The following is an 18,102-nucleotide window of genomic DNA, read 5'->3' on the forward strand; positions in this document are numbered from 1 at the left end:
TTTGTCATAGAGAGGTGGCATTTTCATGGGATGGAGGCTCTGATATGAGACCTAAGATGATTGGTGATGAGTCAAGTACTCTATGCTTCTCTCTTTCAACTTTCAGATCTTCAAATCTAAAATGGGATACCACTTACAGTATCTTTACATCACAGGGTTATGATAAGGACTAAATACAAATGTTATAATTATGATAAGTTTTTATTTATATAGTATAGTCATTTATATATGGCACTTTAAAGTTTGGAAAGCTTTTTACTTATATCGTTTCATTTGATCATTATAACAATTTTGGGGGAGGTAGTGTTGGTGATAGCTCTACTTGATAAACTGTAATGCTCAAATGCAATAAAGAAAGCTATTCAAAAAAGCATTGTTATTATTGTTTATAAACAAACATGGAATGCTTTATAAACATGAAAAACATATAACTCAAGGAAGTGTCCATAAATTGGGAATGGATGAATAAGCTATGTTATAAAATGTAATAAAATACTATTGTGCTATCAGAAATAATGAAGGAGGTTTCAGAGAAAACTAGTAAGATTTGTATGAATTGATACAGAAAGAACTGAACAGATAAATTTATATAATAATAGCAATAGAGTAAATGCAAACAACTCAAAGAAATAGAAAATCTTGGCAGTATAATGATCAATCTTAATTCCAGACAACAAATGATAAAACAGGGTGCTTACCTCCTGATAGAGAGGTGAAGGATACAGAGCAGAATGAAACAATTTTTTTTTAGGCATGACCAATATGAAATTGCTTGATTAACAACAAATAAAATCATGGGGGGTGGGAGGGGTTGAATAACTAAATGGAAAAGAAAAGGGTGTGCCAACATGATAGGGACTGATGTCATTCAAGGAATATGAATCAAAAAAGACAGGAGGGAGAGAAGGAGCAAGAGGAGTCGGAAAGGAAATGGTATAAAAACAAGACTGGGTCAGACAGTGCCCAATACCAGCTACCAAAGTGCACTAGAAAGCTTTACTACTAATCAGCACATCTTTTGATGATGTGCCCCAAAGCAGTTCTTTTTTATTTTAATTAATCCTTTTCTAATTAACAAAAATCCATTTTTTCTTTCACATACATCTCAACCCTTATAACAAAATGGAAAAAAAAAACCCATGTAACAAATACACAGTCATGCAAAATAAATTCCCATATTGGTAGTATATGTATGTATAAATACAGACAGATAGGTGTGTATATACTTATACCCATTTTCTATCTGGAACTAGTTAGCCTACATTATAATTTGCCCTCTGAAATCATTGTTGGTAATTGTACTAATCAGAGTTCTTAAATCTTTCAAAGTTGTTTGATCTTATAGTGTTCTTATTGTAGAATTTATTTTCCTAGTTCTGCTCATTTCACTTTGTATCAATCTATACAAATCTTCCCAGGTATCTTTTACAATTTTTAATCACTTAGCATTTTATTCCATTATGTTCCTATACCATATTTGTTGCAACATTCCCCAACTGATGAACACCACCTTATTTTCCAGTTCTTTGCCAATACAAAAGAGTTTCTATAAATATTTTTGTACATATGGGTCCTTTTCTTTGATCTCTTTGGGGTATATGTCTAGTTATGCTGAGTCAAAGGGTATGTACAACTTAATGACTTTGGGGGCATAGTTCCAAATTGCTTTCTAGAATGGCACCACCAACTGTGCATTCATGTGCCTGTTTTCCTGAAGTCCTATCATTCTCCATTCTTGCCAACTTTGCCAATATGATAGTTGAAACCTCTAAGTTGTTTTAATTTGTATTTCTCTAATTTATTGGGAATTTGTATCATTTTTTTCACATGACATGTAGCAGCTTGCAATTCTTCCATCAAAAACTGGTCATACCCCATTTATCAATTAGGGAGAGGCTCCTCTTCTTACAAATCTGGATCAGTTCCATATGTATTTTAGAAAAGGATTTTTTGACACAAACTTACTGCCAAAATTTCGCCCAATTATCTGTTTTCTTCCTAATTTTAGTTGCAAAGTTATGCCCTAGGTCTTTCTAAACTGGAAGATTTAAGGATTCATCAGAACCCATAATTCTTCCTTCCACCATTTCTTGTCCTTATTTCTGCATTTCCATTTTCTTTTTTAATAGACAATTAGCTGCTCTCCTTTGCAACTTTCCTTTTTCTCCATAACTTTTCTTCCTCTCTGGCTCCTTTATTAGACTGAGATATGGATAAATATATTTTATATTTTTAAAATATGTAATGATGAGTTTTATGTTACCTGCTTACAAATTAAAACAAGTATTTTCAAATATTTATGCTTCTATCTTTCAAAGAATCATTCCCAAAGAATGTATTATCTTAAATTCCCACACAACTCTCAGTTGATTTCTTTTCTTATTTTCATCCACATATATCTCTCACCAATTCTTGAGAAAATGTCTTGTCTGGGCTATTTTGATAAAAGTTTTAAGAAAATTACTTAAATAGGACATTTGAAAACTCTATTTAGTATTCATTTGGGGGATTCCATCTGCATCCAAATATCTGTAGCATTCATTTTCAAAAATAAAACTTTCTGTTGTAGAGAGAGGTATCTCCAAATAGACATTTTTGAAAAGTATTTGTAAACACCTAAATAAATATACACATATTTTCAATTTGGCCTCAAGAAATTATGAGTAATAAATCTCTATTAGGTATTAACAATCAAAGAGATTATGTCACTAGTTTCATGGGGAGGAGCTGGGTGGCTCAGTGGATAGAGCACTGGGCCTGAAGTTAGGAATACGTGTGTTCAAATCCAGCCTTAGACACATTCACTGTTTGACCTTAGGGAAATCATTTAACCTCTGTTTGCCTTAATCCATTGATTAAAGAAATAGTAAGCCATTATATTATCTTTGCCAAGAAAACTCCATGAACCACATTGACATGCTATAGTCCCTAGGGCTCTCAAAGAGTCAGATATGATTGAATGGCTTAATAATAACAAATGGGTAGGCAGAAGTATAGGATGGGAATTTTTCTCCTGTAACATTCTCAGGGTAGAAAAGGTCATGTGTTGTTAGCCTCAAATATTATTTTAATGATAACAAAGGAAAAGAAAGGAAACTCAGGATCTCAAAACTTGAGAAATACAGAAAACTTGCAAAACATGCCAAAGATACTAAAGCAAGCAAAAAACAAAACAAAACAAACAAATTATGAGAGAGTAAGAGAGAGAGACAGAGAGAGAAACAGAGACAGAGACAAGGAGAGAGACAGAGAGAGCATGATTTAATGTCAAGTGAATCCAGACAAAATTGTGACAATAATTATGAGGATGAAAAAGAATAAAAAAAATTGAACTTATCTATCATTAAAGGTAAATATAGTAAGAATAACATTGCTCTGATTGGCCAACATGATAGCAGAGGAAAGTAATGAATGTTGGAGGGGATGTGGAAAAGTAGGGACATTAATTCATTGCTGGTGGAGTTGTGAACTGATCCAACCATTCTGGAGGGCAATTTGGAACTATGCCCAAAGGGCGATAAAAGAATGTCTACCCTTTGATCCAGCCATAGCACTGCTGGGTTTGTACCCCAAAGAGATAATGGAGAAAAAGACTTGTACAAGAATATTCATAGCTGCGCTCTTTGTGGTGGCCAAAAATTGGAAAACGAGGGGATGCCCATCAATTGGGGAATGGCTGAGCAAATTGTGGTATATGTTGGTGATGGAATACTGTTGTGCTCAAAGGAATAATAAAGTGGAGGAGTTCCATGGAAACTGGAACAACCTCCAGGAAGTGCTGCAGAGCGAGAGGAGCAGAACCAGGAGAACATTGTACACAGAGACTAATACACTGTGGTATAATCGAATGTAATGGACTTCTCCATTAGTGGCGGTGTAATGTCCCTGCACAATCTGCAGGGATCTAGGAGAAAAAACACTATCCATAAGCAGAGGATAAACTGTGGGAGTAGAAACACCGAGGAAAAGCAACTGCCTGACTACAGCGGTTGAGGGGACATGACAGAGAAGAGACTCTAAACGAACACTCTAATGCAAATATTAACAACATGGCAATGGGTTCGAATCAAGAACGCATGTGATACCCAGTGGAATCACGCATCGGCTACAGGGGGTGGGGGAGAGGAAAAGAAAATGATCTTTGTCTTTAATGAATAATGCATGGAAATGATCAAATAAAATATTATAAATTAAAAAAAAAAAGAATAGCATTGCACTGCAATGTGTAAACCTAGTAAGGAAGCATGATAGATATTTAATGAATCACATTACAAAGGTGACTTTCTCTGTCTCCTATGTATGACTCTCCTGATCAGGCTTTGAACAAGATGACACACATACCTTAGGCTGCATTCTGAAAGTGCATGGCAGAGTGCCAACTCATATGTTTGGAGGAATTACATTATGTTAGGATGCCTGAAAGGTTCTTTTAAAGCATACAGAACAGCATGGAACCTTTGCCCCCTGGATGTGGCTACAGTAGTGCTGAAATTAGTGTGGTTCAGATATTTTTACGTAGATTTATACAACTTATAAAATTACTTAGGGGTCCAACTTTCAACATTCCCTGCAATTTGTAGTAATAATGTATTTTCTTCATCAATTAGTATTTTTTTAAAAATTGCTTTGTGAAATGTGCATTAGTTAAGAGAAATTTTGATTGATTCTAGACTTTAAAATCAGATGTCCCTGATGATTTCTTATGAAATAGTAAAAATGTTCCATTTAAATTTGGTAAAAGCAATGAGCACAATGAAAGAAAATAGAGATTAATTCCACTAAGTGGTATAATAAAGAGATCAGTCAAACCCTAAATAAAGGGAAAAGTTTAGGGTTTAGTGAAGTCTAACCTGGAAGTTCTCCCATTATCTACAAATGTATGCAAATTGAAAATTCAGGAGAGAGTTTAAAGAATTGTAAATAGGAGAGTTAATTTAGCAAAAAATGACAGGGCTGAACACTGAATCTGGAAGCTCTAGTTCTGAAAAAGGCTGTGTGACCTTGGGCAACACACTATATCTCTCTAAGACTCTAGATCAGTGATGGTAAACCTTTTAGAGACAAGAGTAATGCCCCACCCTCCCAATCCTCATGCTGTGCCCAACCCCCCCCTCCATTACATGCTGGGTAAGACCTACCCCCCTGACTCCACCCAGGGAAGGGAGGAAGCACTCCCATTGGGCTACTAGATGGAGGGGTGGGTGAAGTGAGAAATGTCCTCAGTGAGTGTAGAGAGGGAGAGGGAAATAGTCTGAGTGCCCCACTCCCCTCCAGTTCTGACCCCTGTGAGTCACCCACTTTACAGCCTGTGTGCTCCCATTGGGCTACTGGGCAGAGGGGTGGGGCAATGTGAAAAAATGTCATCAGATATGGTGGAGAAGGAGAGGGGAAGAGCTCCACCCAAGTCCCTCTGCCTTTCTAGTAAGGAACTCTGGGGGGTGAGGGTGGAGGGAGAATGGCCAAGTGCTCACAGAGAGAGTTGAGTGCCATCTGTGGCACTCATGCCATAGGTTCTCCCTCACTGCTCTAGGTTTAAGAGAGGATGTAGAACTGTGCCAAAAAAAAAAAGTAAAGATCCAGTTAAAAAAATAATTCTAACTAGAAGTTGAGGGGGAAAATCATTTCTACACTTAAATTGCAGGTACCATTATTTAAATTTAAATATATCATCAGCATCATCATTAAAGCTAGCATTTCTATTGTATCTACTATATGACAGGCACTATGCTAAGCACTTTACAATTATCTTATTTGATCCGCATAAGAACACTGCAAAGTAGGTAATGATATCATCCCATTTTACATTTGGGGGAAATGAGGCAAACATAGATTTAAGTGACTTGCCCGGAGTGACACAGTTAATAAGTGCTTGAGGTGAGATTTGAATTCACTTCTTCTCACTCCAACATCAGTCTCTACATCACCTAGATGTCCTGTAAGTACTGGCTATGCCCATTTCTACTATTTTAGATTGTGCTCTTCAGTTTATTTTCAGAAAACAAAGAGATTAGGAAGCTATCAAACAATGATTACTATTGATCTTTATTTCAATTGACACATACAATGAGCTAGTGGTTTATTCCTCTTACTTACCTAGAATATTTTCATGTCTTAGTAATACAGTGTTATATAGCTCTGTTTCTCTGAACCAAGATTTCTCATCACGGGAAGAGAATATCTTCACTGCAACATTTTCTCCTTGCCAGTGGCCCCGCCACACCTCTCCATATCGGCCTTTTCCTGATGAAGACAAAGCAAAGGTGATTTTGATCAATGGGCTCCATTAGAGAGCCAACTCCAATTTGCTCTCAAAGGTCCTGACGTGGTTACAAACTAAATTAAACTTTAAAAACAATTCAATAGAATTAATGTCTGCAACTCATCTTTTAGGTTGTTTACCTTGAAAACCAAGTTGGCCAGCTACTGTATGCATTGAGATAGGACATATTAGCCCCTCCTCAATATCTTTGAAGCTTTGTATATCACCATAAATTGTTACTAAATTTTAAAAGTGCAAGACAATAATTACTATCATCAAGATCCAGGGAGCTGAATAATGAGTCATCATTTAGAATCATAAAGAGCTCTATTCAAGTCTTACCTCTAAGACATTCTGGCTTTGTAACCCTGGACAAGTCATTTAACTTCTAAATATCCCATATGACTAAGGTGAAATGGACAGAATGGTTGCCGATATGCATCAATAAAGAGCATTTCCCCAAAGGGAGTTCTAAATGTTAACTGAAAACACATATCCTAATAAAAAAATATCCTGGCTGATGTTTCTGTTGCACCTTATCCTGGATATATAAGGATGATGAGATAGGGAACCCCCAGGTATGAAACGCCAACCAACATATAGTCAGAGAGAGCTACTTAAGCACATATTTGTCAAATGAGACGAGCATTTCTGGCTTGCAGGTCAGATCTGGAAAGATTATACCACACTGCTTCTCCTAGAGCACCTTAAGGTATGCAAACCACCAGAAAGTTTGGAGAGCTGGAAGTAGGGAAGTAGGGGAAAAGTCTATTGCTATCACTGAGATAGCAGGAGGCAAACATCACTCAAGTGTTGGTACACAGTGGAGAGTTCACTGTAAAAAAGGGAAACTATAGTATAGCACATTAAAGTATAAACTGTAGGTTGGAGAGAGAAGGAAAGAAACCTTCATAAAGGAGGAAGAATAAGTGTTTTTTGAAATGCTTTAAAATGCATGTTCCAAGAAGAGAGTATGATTTTGAGAATTGCTATATTTGCTTTCTTGATTAGTGGATGGAACCGATTCCTGAAGAGAGTTTGTTGTTATTTAATCATGTTCAATTCTTTTTGACCCCATATGGGGTTTTCTTGGCAAAGATGATTTGCCATTTCTTTCTCCAGCTCATTTTATAGTGAAGAAACTGAGGCAAACAGAGTCAAGTGATTTGTCCAGGTCACAAAAATAGGAAATGTCAGGGGTTATATTTGAACCCAGGATCTTCCTGTTTCTTGTCCTGGCTCTCAATTCACATAGCCTCCTATCTGCCTCCACCTCCTTGTTTCTTAAGTACTTACCCTGTGGAAACCACTCAAGCTAAATTGGGTCATAATAGTCTGCTAACTCTTAGCTAGAGATTACTCCTCCATCCATATAATACAGTTAAAATCACCTTGCCATGGGAGGTATACTGATATGAAGGACCATGTATTACTGCAGATTGTGATCCAAGTCATTATATATCTCATACTCTCTTCTCTCTTTCCAGGTCTCCCTAACAGCCTTCCTCCCCATTTATAATAATATAATTATATAACCTTGTTTATCCTACTTAAAGTAACACCTATTCACCTATGTGGAATACTTTTTTCATCTTTTCCCTTTGCCTAAGAGTTCTCAGATGACTGCTAGTTTTCTGGGGAATGATGGTTTTGTGAGACCATGGAATCTTTGTTAAATTCAACATCTGTTGAATTGAATTTTCAGTTGTTATACACTAGTATTCAATTTAAATTGTCATCTGCTAATTGATCTACATTTCAAGATTTAAGCTGAGCATAATCAAAAGGAAGGAAAGACTCAATATCTAAAATTTTTTTTTTTGTTTTATCAGCAAGAATATTACCAACTCTTTTAAAGCATGCTTCAATCCCCACTCCTCTTTTGGATTTTCTATCAAAATGTCTCTAGCAAGTATATTTGGAGCCAACTACTTTTAGGAGGTATGTAATTTAAAAAATGAAGTCCATTGCTCCTGCAGTTATTTTTAAAGCCTCTAATATCCTGGTAGAGAGCCAATACCATTTGTAAAATTCCTTACACACTTTTCCTGGTCCCCAGGACATGATCCATGGAGAACAGTTCTCTGGAGCACACACCAATGAAATAAACAAGATTGACCACTTTACTCTTGAAGCTTGAGAGGAATATTCCCATGTACTTTAAAGTATTAAATGAAAATCATAAACATTAAGGATTGTGCTTTTCTATCAGATATTCAGATATTCAGCCTATTCGGTTTAACACTGATTCCTCTCCTGAATTCTCTCAGGTCTTAAAAATCTCAGCAGATTTTGCAGGGAGAGGACTTCAACCAGGCAAGAAACCTCTCAAAAGCAATTGGGTAATCTACTTATAAATATCAGTCTATTGGATGAAAAATTCTGATTTTTTTTAACCAAACCCAATTTTTCATTTCTATAGTTCTGTGATGCAATTCCCATTCTTCCATTCAGAAAAGATTCTATTTGAGGAGTGTGGAAAGCTTTATTTTCATTGAATTGCTTTGACATGTCCATATTTAATGACAGTCCTCATATCAAAGAGGAATCCATGAAAGACTGAACATTACTGAAATGCAAAAAAATACAAAACAAAAACAAAACATTCCATAAAAGCTATTGACAATCACCAAACTAAAGGCCCTCAAAAATGTTCTCAATTCAGAAAAGATTTCTAGCAATTAAAAAAATAGTAATGAGATATTTATCTAGCATAATAAAAATTACCAGGTGCTTTTGCATCAACCATACATAAAATTAATCAGGATTTATTAAGTGCCTACAAAAAAAAACTCTGAGACACATGCCCATTTTACAAACAAGTAAAATAAAGCTACACACATTAGATGGCATCCAATTTTTAATAACTAGTAAAGAATCTAAAGGATATTTGAAATTTATACCTTTCTGACTTATAGGTACATGAATATCTAAAATCATGAATGATTAGGGGTACAATTTGGAAATTCCTAGACTCCCAAAATTCAAAATAATAATTCAGTTTTTCAGGAAATTAGACAATTTTTTAGGAGTCAGACAAGTCCATGCTATGCTACAGGGTCAGGACTTTTCTCCTTACACAATTATAATGAGCAAAAATGAGAACCAAATTTACCCCCCTCCCCCATTCCACTATCTATTCTCAGAAAAGGGCAAGAGAGAAGAGAGAAAGAAAAAAAACAAAACTGTTACCAACCTACACATTCCAATAGTGTAATCTGACGAGCCACAGTTCTTTGTACGAGAAAAGGAAGACCAGAGCCACTTCCTGATGTACAAGAATGATCCATTAAATCCTGTGGTTTGAAACAAGGAGAAAGGAGGACCATTGGGAAATAGCTAAGAGTAATTTTTCTTTATTCAATAAAAGAATACAAGGACATATGCATGCATGTTATCACTTGCTGACGGGATGTACTCATGAAATAACATAATGAAATTTCCCTTAAAAAAAAGCCAACCCAAATCTGCTTCTACAAATGGAGTATGTATCAAAAAATATATATGCATATATGTATATATATATATTCTTGGTTACCAGTTGCAGAGAGAGTTTTCCTTTTCACTCATAGAGTCAGCCAAGGAGAGACGTCTTCCTAAACACAGTGACAAGACGGTGGAAAATCTCTCATTTGAAGCAGGGACATAGAATCCTTACATAGCCAATTGTGGAACCATGTAATTGTGGTAATAATGGCATGAAAGGAGGCAGAATTCCAAAAACTTAATTGTATTTCAAAATACTTTAGTGGAGGGACTAACAAAATATTAATTTTGTTTCATTTACATTTCATCTTCTGTCATGTCCTCTATACCAGGGTATATTCTTAGCAGTCACTAAACTTACAAAAAGTCAAGCATCAGTCCAAGGGGCAGAAAAATGACTTTGAGAGACTAGATGGACCATAAAATGGATCATCAGGGGGTGCCTATAGTTCAAAGGGCTTATTCTGAAGTTTTGAATAATTTGCTATTCATTTTTATCACTTTATATTGTTATTCTTTACCATGTTTAACCTTTATAATACAGCTAACTTTGTAATTAGCCAAACAGGAGCTACAACTAGTGTCACCCAGGAATATGCCATGCATTTTAGTTTTATATGGCAATTTACTAGTGGGTAAATGTACTTCTGACCAAGTGTTCACAAATGGATATCTCATTTAAATGAACAAATCAACAGACTGCAATTCACAACAGTTTCTAGATCTTGTTTTTAAAAGTGTTTGTCAAGACTGCTACCATATCATGATTTTATACTGTCATTTTATCTGATTGACTTTAAAAGACTATTTTGGGCCATCCTCCCATCCTTCTTCTTAAATTGTAAAAGCTATTTAAACAGTAATTTACACTAGCTGTTCCTATCACTGCCCTTGGTAATTAGTTCTATGTTAGCAGCTCTGAGGAATGAAGCACTGTCTAATTTATTTTAGCACCCTACTTTGCTTAAGCTTTTTAAGAATTCCCTCTTGCCCCTTCTGTTTTCACTAACTCGATAAATTCATCTAATTTCCCCCAGAACTTGAGAGATCTTAAGTGCATTTGTTTTGAAGAATTCAATTCTCTAACTTGAAATTGAATATGTCCTCTTTCCAGGGTGCTTACAGACACAGACTAAGTAGATGGGTAGAAATATGCCTAAGATAAGCAAGAGACAGAAAACTGAATGAAGTGACTCTAGCGCTAATTATCCCATTTACCACCAAAGGTGGAATGCCCCAACAGAAGGACTTCAGGATTTTGTCTAGTGTAGTGCACTTAATGAAACTGGCAAAAGCATCTTGCATTTTCTAAAGTTGGCTGATATCCCACATTAGGAAAAAAAGCTATTTCTGAAATGTCTTACTAATAATTCTTCCTAAAGGTTTCTCACTTGTCCACTCCAATTTATTGTATTATATAGCCCTCACTAACTCATTTCTTATGGACTTACCCTATCTTCCTTAGTGTAGAAAGCACATTAAGAATTCCTTTCAAGAAATATATTCCAGTTTCCCAACCTTTTTATGGGGAACAGTCATAGGCTAGGAACTCTGAGGAAATCTACCTTCAGCATTTTTAAATCAACAGCTTTAAAATGTTAGTTCCTTTTTAAAAAATTACCTGGGATGGTCTTGAATAAAAATATTTCTGTGCCAAAAAAAAAAGATTTTAGGGATTTTTAAAATAGGAATCGCCTTTCTAGATCTGAGGTTTAAAAAAAAAGATGGAGAGTGGAATTTAAAACATGAAAATGCAGCCCTACATCCCAACCTTTTGCAACAACAGAATTTGTGTTCTTTAAAGCCCACATTTTCACACACTGTTCAATATAATACAAATGACTTCCTACAGAACAAAGAATGAAAAACAATACATTGGGCATTTTAGTCCCAAAGGAATCTAAGCAGGAATGAACTGGTTTATTGACTATTAACATTCTCATCAATATTTTGAAGTAGTGCTTTAAAAAAAACTTATTACATTCTGACAGTTTCTTCAAAATATTTCCATTATAAAAACATAAAAAAGAGAATATCAAAATGTTTTAAATCCTTTTCAAAAACTCTCCATTTTAACCATTAGCAAAGCTCCATCACTCCACAAGGTGGCAGCACAGGGACATGTAAAAACTTTTCTTGCTTGTCTAGATGACAAGTTTTAACAGTTTAACAACTGGCAGTTATGTAGCAATAAATGAAAAGCAAAATAATTTGGAAAGGATAAAATGAGGAAGGGGGAATTTTAAATGGTAGGCAAGCAAAAACAACCAAAAAAAAATAACCCCAAAAAATCTATTTAGAAGAAAAATGAAACTTCCCTTTAGTTAATTGTAAATGTCTACCATGTTTAATGCCATATGACTGCAAAACAGTAAAGTGAACAGTGAACATAAGCGCATAATGAGTGTACAGCATGTTATAGCTCTGGGCAGCTTTCTAAAAACTAAGCTATTTTTTTCATCAACATATATGAATTCTGCCGAGCACACTTACTGGCCAATACTTGGTTTTTCATACTTCAAGTAAAATAATTCGATCGGCCTTTTTTCCCTAGATGAGCCAGCCCTTGTGGATTCTTAAAAATTTTTATTTCAAGCCCCACTTAAAAACTCACTGCTAAGGTGCTATCGCCAACATTTGTAGTGATGAGTCCATCAATGGTGCCATATTCCACTTCTCTAGGGTTAAGCCGTTCCTGATTGCGTTTTTTGAATTTCCGGATGCCCACAACCAGTAGAATAATAAAAAGGCATGCTGCTATAGAGAGACCTATAAAGATGGCCACATAATCCAGGCTGAAGCGTGAATATGCTCCTGGGAAGGATTTCCCTAGAAAGAAAAAGGTAATTAATTAGCCACAAGGATCACTATTTGTTCAGTATAGAAGATAGAGAAGACAGACTGCCTAATAATAATAAGTTTTATTTTAAAAAACACAATATATGCCATCTTTTAACATAAAACATTACAAGTAAGAAAAAAGTAATTCCAAATTCTAGCATTCATCTACCCAACCAATAAAAACAAAATTCTGTTTTGCAATAAATCTACTCTAAAAGTGAGAAATGTTAGATAATAAACAAGAAAACATTTACAAACTTGACAAAACAAAAACAACTGTAGTTAAAAAGAGAATTTGACCTACAGAGCTTTTTTCACCTTTGGAGCCATATAAAACACTAATCTTCAATATTATAATGGCAAGGGTGGTATCTGAAGAAAACAAATTAAAACTGCAGCAGGTTTTCTTCCCCATCTTCTACCTCAGAGTGGAAATTTCTTTCCAACTTCCAACATATATCACAGATACACATTGCCATCCAAATCTTCCTCAGAAAACATAGCTTTGGTACTATCTCTTGGGCTCTTCAAGCCCACAAAAGTTTTCTAGTTGCCTAATGAATCAAGTTCAGCCTTAGATTATTCATGCTCAACTCCTAGCACTTCGCTTCCCAGAAACCTCTGCTCCAGTCTACCCCTTTTCTTTGTGTCCTTCCCACGAATGGTGTATATGCTCCTTCTTGTCTCCATCTTTGCTTGTTCTTGCCCTTCATCTATACCCTTTCCACTCCACCAAATCAATTCTGAGCCAAATTCCTTCAGATAGTTTATCCCCTAATTATTCAGCCAATAATGAAATGCATTGGGCTTCATGATCTTAAAAGGTTTATTCCCCCCTCAAAAATTCTTTATCTTTTTTTTAATCTTTTTTCAATTTCTTTGCAACCCTATGAAAATTAAGTTAATGCTACATGGTCCTTTGCTTGATAATATACCTGATTGGACTTTCAGGTCACAAGAACAGCAAGATAGTGGACAGTACATTTCTTCTGATCTTCATGTACTTTTATACCTCTTCAAAATAGGAATTATAAATAAAGTAATTTCCATTGTCTTAAAGGTTTCGACACCAAAAATTTTAACAAGGTAAAAATCTAGTAAACCAACACCTTTGTTATTTAGTTATTTTTCAATTGTATCCTACTTTTTGAGTACACTTTTGTAGTTTTCTTAGCAAAGATACTGGGATGGTTTGTCAGTTCCTACTCCAGATGATTTTAAAGATGAGGAAATGGAGGCAAATAGGGTTAAGTGACTTTGCCCAGGGTCACAAAACTAGGAAGTGTCTGAAATTGAACAACAGACCCCAGACCTGGTACTATATTCACTTTGACACCTAGCCACCCCAGCAGAGGAGGCTAATTCTTAACCCCTAACTCATTCACTTAAGACCCTAAGTCTGAGAAGGCTTTGAGGTACAGCCTTGAAGGGAAACAACCTCCCCTCCCATCAAGGAGTAAGTTTATAGGAAGAGTGAGATTTGTGGGAATATAAGGAAAAAAGACTGAAATTACTAGAGATTTCAGTATTAAGAAAATTCTGCTAAAGACTTTGGCTTAAACCGATTAAAAAGAAAATATGGCCTCTAAATCATAAGAGTCCAGACACCTATGAAGAAATATTATAAGACATAGGAAGCTTAATAAGGCAGAAAACAATGTATATTATCAAAAGGGCATGGAACTACTACAGGAGGTTCCTGAATAGTTAAGGGAGAAAAAAGAATTGTGAAAACAGAATTTATGTCCTATACTGCCAAAATAATTGACAGAATAGAGCAACCTGAATTCATGATAGCAACATTCAACAACAACAACAAAAAAAGAGAAGATAAGTTTTTGAAATGCAAACACAAAGAATTAAAGGACAATCTAGAAGAAGAAAAGCAAAAAGCAATAATGTTAAAAGAAAACCATCTCCATACAAATAAAAACATTGCTCTTGAAGAAAGATATGTAGAGTCAATTTCAGGATTATATGTTTCCCCCCAAAAAATGGCAAGTCAAAAAAGTTGAACACAATAATGCAAGAAAACTAACTTTAACTCTTTAACAATGAAAATACACTAATTGAAAGAATCTACAAATTGCCTCCAGAAAAGAAAAAAAAAACTATAATGTAATATCCAAAACACAGAATGATTAAATTTAATAATTCCATTGACAAACAACAGATTCTGTAAGAAACCAGGAGAAGGATCTTCAAATGTAAAGGGAAAGAAATTCAAATAATTTTTTTCTGTACCCACCAGAAATTGCACAAGGGAATGGAATAACATATTTTGAGCTCAATATGCAACCCAATATGGCCTATCCTGAAAACTTGATGCTAACAATAAATAGAAGGGAAGAATGGGGATATGGGGGGACCATCCAATAAAGAGGCATTCAAAACATTCCTAGAAAGAAAACTAAACCTGAACAAATCATTTCCTTTTCAAATACCTCAGGCAATAGAAATATAAAAAAGTTAAACAAATATAGCAACCAAGGAAAACGAGAATAACAGGAGTTCATAAAGAAATTTCTTTCTAAAAGTACAAGAGGGAGAAGAGAAAGCAAAAAAGAAGCAAAAGTGGAAAAACAGGACTGCTGTGTCATGGACTAAACTTCAGAACATCCAGCCTTCATGTGAATAGATGACATATTTTTTTAATTAAAAAAATTTTTTTTCCATGGTTACGTGATACTTGTATCTCTCCCCTCCTCACACTGACAAGCAATTCCACTGGGAATAGATGATATTATTCAAAGACTAAATTACAGAATGGGAGGGAAGGGGGGGGGGAGAAAAGTTGATATAGATAAGGAAGATAGAGAGGAATATGTGATATAACTGAATAAAGTCAAAAGTAACAATGAAAGGGCAATAACTATAGTACTCTCTCAGGAAGATGGTTGCTAAGAGAATGGGAAAGGAGGCAAAAAGAAGGAAAGAAAAGAAGAAATCTTGTTACCAAGCTGGACAAAAAAATACCACTGATGAGTGCTTCCAAGAAAGAAGAGCTTCTATAGAGAGAGATGGAGACTTTGCAAATGAGTGTGATCTATAAGGATTTGATGTTTCAGACCACTCATCTTGCTCCAGAAGAAAGAAAATTAGAAACACTGGGGGGAATGTGACAGCCCAAAGAGTGGGGAGGGCAAGGATACAGGGAAGAGATTTCAGAACAAATGGGAAAAACATGCCCATGGAGAGGTCAAAGTTTTGTAATGAACTGATCAAAGACATAGGAAAATTCTTCCAAAGGAGCAATATGTTTTCTATCACCTGTAGGAACTGGTATTTCTAAAGGTGAGACATTATGAAAAAGGGAGAAAAAAAAGACAGGGTGCAAAATCTGAAAGGTAGAACATAGAAACCATTTTGAAAAAAGAATCCAAATTAGGTACCTTATCAGCTTTACTTTTGTAAGGAATACAGACTAAAGAAGGGTAAAATATTATAAAAGCTATGAATCAAAGAATCAAAGTCTAAAGTAGAAAGAAAGGGAAGATAAATAAGAGAATAAAGGAAAGATAACATATTGGAGCATACTTTTCTCTAGTAGCTTGTGTGAGTCTAATTTTGTCTCTAACTAGAAACTCCACAAACATGTCTTTTATGCAGAGAAGGAATGTGATTGTAGCAAGAAGTGCACTCTCAGGGCTAAATCAGAAAACCTGGCCCTAGCCACTTAACCAGCTCTGTTTCATTTAGCAAGTCACTTAAACTCTTAGGTTTCAGCTTCCATACTCTGCCTAATTCACAGGACTGTCCTGAGGATCAAATCAGCTAATAAAAGATAAAATGTTAGAGAAGGGGTACAGTATTATCATCATATTTTATATACTGCAAAAAACACTTAGGATGCATAAAGAATTGGCTAAGTTCTTTATTTGTATTAGGAACACATTTCCTCAAACACAAGCCAATATATACTAAAACTTATTTATTCAGCTTGGGTTCTTTTTTTTTTTTTTTGCAAATAACTAAAACTTACATATGATAATTTTTTTCTTATAACTACTTTTGATGGAAATCTATTTGAAATGTATTACATACTTCTTGAACAGAAACTGATTAATGGAATTCAGCGTTTTACTGATGATGACTAATGGACACGAAACAGCCCAAATCAGATGAAAATTTAGTTCCTATCTGATTTTAATGTGCTGATATATATCTATACATAGATATATATATATATATAGAAATGTGCATGTAATCACATTCCTCTCTATATATAGATATATAAATATGCAGATACATAGATATCTCTAGATATAGAAAGGGTTACTGCTTCATGGCGGGAATTTTCTCATGTCCCTGATAGTCCAGTATATTACTAATCTTTGTCTTATCTATCCATGAGCATGCTTTCTCCATATATATATACATATTTATTTTTAGCGATTAATAGAGACAAATAGATTTATATATATATATATATATATATATATATATATATATATATATATATACAGAGAGAGAGAGAGAGAGAGAGAGTTTCCTAAGTCAATATGTAGTCCTCAGGGATCCTTATGTATGATCTAGTGGCTACCATTACTAGGTAAGTTTGACACCACTGATCTACCACTAAGATTGTTCATAATTATTATAATGTATCATACAAAGTGCAATCCTCTTTCTATATTGCTACTTTTTCTAGTGATACCACTACTGCTTCTAACATTCCTATCTCACCCTATTTTTTAAAAAAAATTCCTATGTATCAGGAAGACATGGAATTTAAGTTTGGCCTCAGATACTTAACCCTATTAGACTGGTGATCATGGGCAAATCAGTTAAACTATATCATTGACTTAGGTAACTAAGTGAATATACTAAGCTATGAGAGTTTCTTATCAGTAAAATCAGAAGTCCAATAAAAATTAAAAGTTAATGAAACTCCTAGTGAACATGAGAATAGTTAGGATTAAGTGAATTTAGGACTGGAGATTTATAATTAAGTGACCATATCACTATCCTGTTCAAGAATCTTGCCTTTAGTATAAAAGTGGAGCTCTTCAGCTAAGTATTTCTATCCCTGCACATTCTGGCTTTAATCTAGTATACCATTACAGACATTTCACATCACTATCTTTCATACCTTCAATATTACAATAAACTTTCCAACATATTTCTCTCAAAAACCCATGTTCCACTATGCACCACCGCACAGCAGGTACCCCATCCCCTTTGCCCCTGCTTCTTGCAATACCTAACTTCCTTCAAGTTTGTGGGCTAAATTCATATATTAGGGGATGCCTTTTTGATCCCCATTCCCAGTTCTTAATGCTTACTCTCTTTTCAAATTACCATATATATTCTTATCTGTGCATATGGTACATTTGACTAAGTAAATATAAGCTTAATCCTTAAAATGCAAAGATTTGTTTCTCATTTTCTCTTTGTATCCTCAGAACAGAGCTTTGAACATAGCAAAGACTCAATAATAGTTTGTAGGATTGTCTCGCCTTTATTTAGTACAGGTACTCTAGGGTTTCTTGCAAAGCAAGGGTGCTGCTAAGCAT

At 34.9% G+C, this 18,102-nt stretch overlaps 1 protein-coding gene across 3 annotated transcripts in view; it reads right to left on the minus strand.

The window, feature by feature from the left end:
• ACVR1 (activin A receptor type 1) overlaps positions 1–18,102 on the minus strand; it is a 158,827-nt gene that overhangs the window by 29,235 nt on the left and 111,490 nt on the right. For all 3 annotated transcript variants that reach the window (XM_007494196.3, XM_056793885.1, XM_056793886.1), the window contains 3 exons: positions 12,360–12,574; positions 9,456–9,555; positions 6,094–6,240 (listed from right to left, as the gene is read on the minus strand). In XM_007494196.3, the coding sequence (XP_007494258.1) occupies positions 6,094–6,240; positions 9,456–9,555; positions 12,360–12,574 (462 nt within the window). The remainder of the gene's footprint in view (positions 1–6,093; positions 6,241–9,455; positions 9,556–12,359; positions 12,575–18,102) is intronic.

This window comes from Monodelphis domestica, chromosome 4, assembly GCF_027887165.1.
Source record: "Monodelphis domestica isolate mMonDom1 chromosome 4, mMonDom1.pri, whole genome shotgun sequence".
NCBI classification, from domain to species: domain Eukaryota; kingdom Metazoa; phylum Chordata; class Mammalia; order Didelphimorphia; family Didelphidae; genus Monodelphis; species Monodelphis domestica.